The 8,366-nt window shown below is 50.5% G+C and overlaps 1 protein-coding gene across 1 annotated transcript in view; it reads left to right on the top strand.

The window, feature by feature from the left end:
* Nucleotides 1-483: 483 nt before the first annotated feature.
* LOC135375728 (thrombin inhibitor savignin-like) overlaps nucleotides 484-8,366 on the top strand; it is a 73,886-nt gene continuing 66,003 nt past the window's right edge. Inside the window, exon 1 of the mRNA XM_064608399.1 lies at nucleotides 484-584. Within this exon, the coding sequence (XP_064464469.1) occupies nucleotides 539-584 (46 nt within the window). The 5' untranslated portion in view covers nucleotides 484-538. The remainder of the gene's footprint in view (nucleotides 585-8,366) is intronic.

Raw genomic sequence — 8,366 nt, 5'->3', positions numbered from 1 at the left:
CTATGCTGCACATGCCATTAGGTAGGACTACGGATAAATTCGACCACCTAAATTTCTTTTGACGTGCGCCGGAAGCCTCTGACAGAAAGCAGACAATTCTTCATTACAGACATTATTGTTCGTAGGGGACAAAGGAAGATTGACATTACGAGCGTTCAAAGAAGGAAGTCACTAATCACGTTGCAGGACTCGAACTGACATCTTCTTGATTACCTGCAGCTGGCTAACCCTTTCAGCGACTTCCTTGTTTCATTGTTCTTGTGTGTCGTTGTCCAGCCTCAGAACGTTAATTTCCATCGTATGATGAGCGTGACAGGATAATTAAAATTGATGTTATAGCTAATCCATTATGTCATCAACTTTGGACAATTATTAACTGCGAATATTTCAGTACAGGTTTTTCTAACTAATTGCTATACGAGTGTAGGCGTACGCTCCTTAAATACAATCGCGACCGTTGTTTTTAGCTCACAACGAGGGGAAAAAAACCTTGGGGAGTCGGCACGCATCGAAGCTCTGTAATCCTAGAGACGACAGAATGATGTTTTACATGGCGATTGTCCTCGCTGTTGGGGCAGCTTCTGGTATGTAGCCTTGTTCTTTGTACTTTAAAATTATTGTACCCTGCACTTTTAAAACAGAACGTCACCGCATAGCACGCTCCTCGCCAACCATAAACTCGAATGACATTGTTATCTTACCTGATTTGTTGAAAATAGGAGGCGTACACCTTTTTGTGACACTTACGTAGTTATGATAATTGTCACAAAAAAGCATACGTTTTGTGCTTTCCACGAATCAGGTATGATAACGGTATCATTCTGTGCAATGAGAGGGAGGAGGGGGGCGAGAGTCCAGATGGTTAAGAGACCCGTAGAGCGCGGTTCGGTTAGGTTGGTAGTGTGGGCAATGAAAAAGAATGTGCTCTGAATCTTCTAGAGCACCGCAGTGACAGCTTCTGGGGTAGTCAACTTGCTTCAAGCAGTAATGCCACTGAGCTGCAAAAGTCACATCCAGTGGCATTCGATGAATTAATGCAGCATCTTGACGAGTTGTGTTTCGTGGTATGCGGAAAGCACAAAGACATAACTGACATGAAATACAAAAATATCGTTACTGTCATTAAAACGGTAGCGAGTCTTCCCTTACGAACGTCTTCATTCCTCTTCTTGACAGCACAGCAGCAGCTCGAATATGGCGGTCACGCTCTCCCCGAGCTCCGCAATTCCAATGGCCCATGGCCAGGTTTTCCAGACCCCTGTTTCTAATTCCCGTCCTATTATTTCCACTGACTCTGTGCAACCCTCTGACGACTACAAAATTATTCTCCCTCGGTTCTCCGCCTCTGTGGACTTCAGTCTCTGCTCCGTTCTCCATGCCGATGTCACCGGTAGGTCTTACACTGTGACGGACTTCAAGCTCGCTCTTCGGCCCCTTCTCCAATTCTCTGACGTAGAAGATCTGGGGCAGTACTACTACAACCACGTCTGGCTCTTGCAGTTTAGAACTCCTGCAGCGAAAACAAGCTTCTTGTCTCACCGTGCGCTCACAGTTAAGGGCAAGAAGTGTGTCGTATTAGGGGCCACGAATCCAGTTCTTCATTTGCGATTGAACTGGGTTCCTGCTGCTGTAAAGGAGCACGATATACGAGCAGCGTTTGTGAACTACGGCAACGTCGAGGAGACAGCTAAGATCACCTGGTCCGACCCTGAGTCGGGGAACGTTGGTTCTCTTTCCCGAGCTGTAAAGCTTCGCCCGAAGAAAGATATCACACCTGAGGACGTCCCCCATCTAATTAATATCCGTGGCAGTCAAGTGTTAGTCCTGTGCAAAGATCGGTCTCAACTTTATCTGCGATGCAAACGCCTGGGACATATTCGTCGGGACTGCAGCGTTCCCCAATGCAGCACTTGTCGACGGTTTGGACATGAAGCCACCTTTTGTCCTCTGTCTTATGCGGCTGGTGTAGCTACTTAGGATCAAGGGACGGAGCTAATGCACCACAGTGCTGATGAGGATGTGGAGGTGGTGAATGAACACCCCAGTGCCAGTGTACCATGTGTGCCGGCGGCTCACCCCGAGTGCAGCCCTCCGAATCTTCCCGCACCAGAAATCGTGAGAGCTGTGAATGCTGACGCTGGTGATCGGAACATTCCACGGGAACCAGTGACCCAAGCGGCATCTTTGGTTCCTGCTTTATGCGCCGGCGAGGTTGAGTGCATGAGTTCATCCTCGTGGGCGGACACTATGGACCACCGTGACGGCTCTTCGAAGCGGAAGCCATCGACGTCACCGACTGAGGTCGTCGTAGCGACCCCTTGGAGCACTCGAGCGACACCCTTATTAATGAAGAGCTGACGTCTGCGGGCGACATAGATTCGTCCGACATTGCGGACGGAAATGCTGCTCGGTGGATGCTGGTGTCGCCTCGAAGAGGCCGCAAGCAACGGCATAGCTCGTCATAACACTACCTCCACATCGGCCATACTTTGTCCCCCCTTCTCTCTTCTGTCTTCTGTCTCTTCTTCTCCCTACCTGCTACTGTTCCTTCCTTACTGATTGTGTGGGCAGGGACTGTCTGAGAATGTTCAGCGAACAGTGCATGAGCTGGCTTAGCTGCAGTGGAGTACAAGTCAACTACCATCTTTCAGTGGAATTCGAGGAGTTTGCCGTCTAAGCTCCCCGATTTCCGCCAGTTCGTGTGGCGGCACAAGTTCCCTTGGTATGCATCTCCGAATGCAGGATATCCGAGTCTTTTCGCTTATCTGGCTATACAACGTGCGTCTCCAATCCTGGTGAAGGTCAAAGCTCTGCAACCCTCTTCGTTCGCTCTGACGTACCCGTCATACATAGACCCTTGCAAACGAATGGCAGAGGAGAGTGCGTCAGCTGCACAGTTCGTTTGGGCTCTATGGGCGTCACCGTTCTGTCTCTTTACTTGCCGCCGGCGTCAGCCTTCAACACAGACAGTCTCGAAGAAATACTTCACTCTCTTCCTCCTCCCTACGTGCTCTGCGGGGACTTTAATGCCCACAACGTTATCTGGGGAAGTACGCGCTCTGATGCGAGGGTCCGGCAGGTAGCGCCTCTGTTTGCGCGTTTGGATCTGTGCTTCCTCAATGATGGGTCACCAACGTTCATTCACATGCGCCTGTCTTCGTGCTTGGACCTTACGGCAGTGTCTTCATCTATAGCGCGGCGCTTCTCGTGGCAAGTTGGTGCAGAACTCCTTGGCAGCGATCACCTCCCTGTGCTGATTAACATTCGTGGTGCGCAGCGCTCTCCACTTACACGCTGCATCAAGAGCTCCGACTGGAACGCTTTTCGGTCCACCCTAGATTTGGCCTTCAGAGACCAGCAGCCAGAGCATCTGACTTCTTCCTCCTTTGCTGAAGTCATAACCGATGCGATGACTCGCACCACAACGACGCGCAGTGTCCCCATCGCCTTCTCAGCTATTGATGCAGAGTATGAACGGTTGCGTGCTATTCGTCGTCGGGCTGAACGGAAAGCTCGTCGTTCCGGTCTCCCGTGTCACATCGCTGAAGCGCGACGCATTCAGAAGGCCATACAGAGACACCTGGCCACCCTTGCAAGAAACCGCTGGCGGCGCTTTGCGAGCTCTTTCTCTCGGCGGACGCCACTTTCCAGAATATGGAGCATACTCAGGGCACTCTCCACACCTGTTGCTCAACGGCGCCCTTTTCAAGCACTCGCGCTAGCAACCTCACGCTCGGAAATCGACGTTGCAAACGAATACTGTGCACGTCTAACGACAGCTTCGATGTCGCAGGGATCGTCAGCTCGTGCCATTCCGGTCGTCCTGGAATCCTCGCAGGAGCAATGTCTGGATGTTCCGTCCTCTTTCACTGAGTTGGAAGCTGCCCCAAGGAAATCACCCCCTCACACCTCTCCTGGGCCTGACTGTATTACGTACAAGGCCCTCCAAAATCTACCCCTCCATGGCCGACACGCACTCCTTAGACTCTACAATAATTGGTGGCGAGATGGTGTTTTCCCAGCAGAATGGAAGAACGTAATCATAGTGCCGCTCCTGAAGCCAGGCAAGTCTCCACACGTCATTGATGCCTTCCGCCCAATTGCTCTCACCAGCTGTGTCGGGAAGGTTATGGAACGGATGGTATCCGCATGATTGAACTGGTATTTTGAGAGCACCCGATTCTTTCCTGAAGCTATGGCTGGTTTCTGGCAAGCGCGGTCCGCGATTGACAATGTCATCGCTCTCGTCTCCTCCATCCAGCCAGCAAAGTCTAATGGGCTCTTAACGGCCGTTGTCTTTCTGGATGTAGCGAAAGAATACGACAGTGTTCTCCATAATGTTGTAGTCGCGTCGCTTCAAGAAGCTGGTGTGGGCGACTGTACCCTTACCTGGTTGCAAAAGCCTTCCTCTCTGACAGGTCTCTGTTCGTACGCACAGCAGACGGTGACAGTGCCAACTACTTTGTGCATCGTGGAGTTCCACAGGGGAGCGTCCTCAGCCCGCTCCTGTTTAATGTCATCCTGGCACATCTCCCATCTCTTCTGCCCAAGCATACCCATATCACGATCTATGCCGATAACATTTGCATATGGACCTCTGCAGCGCGCAGTGATGCCATTCAGCATCGTCTGCAACATGCCTTAGACCTTCTTGTGGCACATCTTGCTGACCGTGGGTTGTCTGTCTCGCCGGCTAAGACAGTAGCTATGGCATTCACGCGCCGCTCCTTCACCAAGTACCCCCTACTGCTAGCTGGCTCTAGACTGACCTACGTCTCGCATTATCGGTATGTAGGCATCATCATTGATAGGGGACTGACATGGTCGCGGCAGATCAACTCCCTTTCTGCTAGCGCCCGCATCTACTGTAATGTGCTCCGGCACCTCTGTGGATCCACATGGGGCCCGTCCTGTACTGACCTCCATCATGTGCACTGCTTCCTGTTGCTTGGCGTTATGCGCTATAGCCTGCCTGTCCTTTATGGGATCTCCAACACTCGCGAGCAGGACCTGCTCAATATTCAAGCCAGAAGCCTCCGTCTCTGTTTGGGAGTGCCAGAGACAACGGAAACCTTCTCTGTTTTGGCGGAGGCACGCGAGCCATCGCTGCTTATTATTCGCGATAGTGTCGCCTTACACGCGTACACACGTATCTTGCCTGCCATCCAGCCCATTACCTCTGTGACATTGCGCAACGTTATCCCGCATCTGCATTCGGTCAAGCTATTTGCCGTTTACGAAGCAACATCCCCTCAACCTCGACCTCCGCCCGGACCTCCTTTGCGCCACCCATGTGGACACTTCACTACCCCACTGTACAAACGTCAATTCCGGGCCTTAGGAAAAAGAAGGTTGTGCCAACAGTTGTGGCCTGCCAAGTGACCTTGTTCCACATCTACAGTCACCACCGGCATCGAACCCAAATATACACCGATGCTTCAGTTTCTCTAGTTGAGTCGTCTGCTGCCTTCTGCATCCCAGAGGATGGAGCTGAGCACGGCTTCAAGCTCCCTCTTATGTCATCTGCTGAGGCCGAAGCATTCGCACTACTGGCCGCTTTGAGACATGTCTCCTCGTGTGCGCCCAGGGCCTGGTCTATCCTCACCGACAGTAAAGTGGCTCTGGAGGCGCTGGCCTCTTACTCTGCCGCAGTCATCACTGACACCTACACCACGATCATCGCCCTGCACTCTGTACTTGTCTCACTGGGAGACGAAGTGGTGTTCCAATGGATTCCGAGCCATGTCGGAATTTCAGGCAATGATCGTGCTGACGCTCTTGCTCGGCAAGCCCACGACGCTTGCCAACCAACTGCCTTTCTCCCTGCGCACTCTATGTGCCACCTGGAAATCCGCCGCTTCACTGCCAACCGCACACAGCTCTTTCAGCAAGAAGCTATACGAACCAATGCCTTCGTTAAATCCATTGACCCTTTAATGACATATGCTGTGCCTGGCCGCATCCCGCGCATCGAGGAATCCTTGCTTCATCGGCTGCGGCTGAATGTGGCACGAACTCCTCTCCTCCTGTTTAAGATGGATCAGCACCCATCACCTCTTTACCCAACGTGCAACGTAGAAGCCGATGTGCAACACATCCTGATTGCCTGCCAGCGGTACGAAGATCACCGATTGAGTCTCCGGCGCCGCCTTGCTCATCTAGGCTACCGAGAGCTTTCCCTCGCGGTGCTACTTGGCCCTACGCAGCACGCTGAAGTCACGTCTGCGCTGACACGATTCCTTCGGGAATCTAAACCCCTGGGCATTCTCTGATGCGTCCTATGCGCAACGATTAGTGAAGGAGCTGTTTCTTCTGAATTTTCTGATAATTTTCTGTATCCCAGCTGTTTGTGTTTTCTTTTGTTTGCTTGAAAGCTTTATTGAATAGCAAGCCTACACCGTGGCTAACCTTTCCCTTCTCTCTTTTTTACTTTGGATTAAACATATCCCCCCCTCTTCTTGTAACATTGGTGCCGAAACCCGGAAATCGTCAGTTCCCGGCAGTTAGGAGTTATGGAGACAGAAATTGAATGTCGGGAACAAATCCGAAGAGGGTCAGACTAGCCGTACACCTCTACATCCAGAACTCTACTGTCGGCCTCAGCATCGACACTCACAGCAAGCATCTCGGAAACATCATGCGTGTTGTGTAAGTCACGTGAACATCTGGTCGAAAACAGTAATGCTTCCTTGACTCCCGAGGAAGCGAGAGATATCTTACAGGGAGAAGGCCGCAGTTTCCTGTGCGGTAAGCGTTCCCATCTCTCTAAGGATTGTCATGTTTGCTGGAGGCTACGCTGCCAACGGTGACAGTTGTCAGGGTCATCTGAAGCCCCGCGGGGCACCCCTGTTGCAGGGCAGCTCGTTTCTGCAGGCGCTCTTTAAGGGCCGTCACCTTCCGTTGAAGACATGGTGACGTCCTCAGGTACAGTTTCCTCCCACGTGCTATTCCGCCGCAACGGATCTTGAAACAGGAGTTTTGCGCGGACGAAAAGCGAAGCAAGAAGCCCAAGAGGGTCAAACAGTCTCGCAAAGGCGTTACAGTTCGCTTAGTATCTGGCTGCGTAGCAACGTAAGAGGACACGACTCCGAGTGGTCATTACCATAGTGTCAGCAGAGCGGTCCCACAGAAGTTTTCCCCACTTTTATTCCAAATGAAAAAGTGTCAAACATAGCTGCTTTTGAGTATTATAACGAACAAGATACTGCAGCCACGGCCTCCTCTCTGCTCGCTCTCCTGCTGACTACTCTCTGCGCCGCTAGTGGAGCCTGCCGATGTGTAGAGAGAACGATAGAAAAAGCGCGACAGAGCAGGGGTTCTACGAAGGATTTCTCCGTTATTCCTACAGTGTTTTGGCCTGTAACACCACTTTCCCAAAGGAGTGACTTGAGCATAGGGGTGTAAAATATCCGAAATATTTACTTTTGTGCGACCTAAATTTATCCGGCAACATTAGCGAGCTAATCTTGGTATAATAATATGCAATGAACGGTGGCTCGAAAGTATGTTATTTTTATTTGTTTCCGTTCTATAACCTTACCTTTCTTCTTGCGTGTAATTGTTATTGTATTATTTGGTTGCGGTTGTATTCCCTTGTGATGTCCTGACTCATTAACGCGGAGCCTCTCCTGCTTGGGAAATTGATGTGACCGGCATTATACGTAAACAAACGAACACAAAATAGAAATCGTGAAATGAACGGCTTTTTTCAAATATTGTTTTCAGTTAAACTTGAGTTAACACTTGAGTTAAACTGTCTATTGTTCAGTAAGTTGTTCACCATACAAATAAAAGGTGGCATAGCTTTGACTTTGGTGGCATTTGGTCTGTCTCAAATTGCATGTAGGAATGGAGTTGCCTCAGGACAGAAGCCGCCGATATTTCGAACAGAGACTGTTCTTTAACTGGGCACCGTCCTCATCAGTGGCATGGTACTTAAAGGGTTAGGTGTGACGTGTTTAAAGGTTCATGCGAATTGTGGGTCAACAGCCCGGAGGGAAGAAAGGGTCCGTACGGGCTTCTACGGCCGGAGTGAATGGCCGCTTTGTTAGAGTGTGGAGGGGATTATGTGAACGTAGTGATCTAGGCTCCAGACCGGTTACAGAAAAATGGGAAGTTCACGAACACGTGGACGAAACGGGACAACAGGCAAGAGCATAGCGAAAGATAAGGAGGTGAGTGGTTACGTGGGGAAAATTCCAGAAGGAGCAAAGGTTTTTTTTTTAATATTTGTAATACAAAGTTGTGGCATGCAATAAAGAAAGCAGAAAACAGTGGCCATGCAGAACATAACAGATGATAATGGAGCTAGAAGGGAAAAGCATATTTTATTTGTGAAGTGTTTCTAGGGTGCCTTGTGATTTGTT

This window comes from Ornithodoros turicata, chromosome 1, assembly GCF_037126465.1.
Source record: "Ornithodoros turicata isolate Travis chromosome 1, ASM3712646v1, whole genome shotgun sequence".
Taxonomy (NCBI): domain Eukaryota; kingdom Metazoa; phylum Arthropoda; class Arachnida; order Ixodida; family Argasidae; genus Ornithodoros; species Ornithodoros turicata.
The sequence above is the reverse complement of the archived record's forward strand: the minus strand, read 5'-3'. Positions and strand labels throughout refer to the sequence as shown.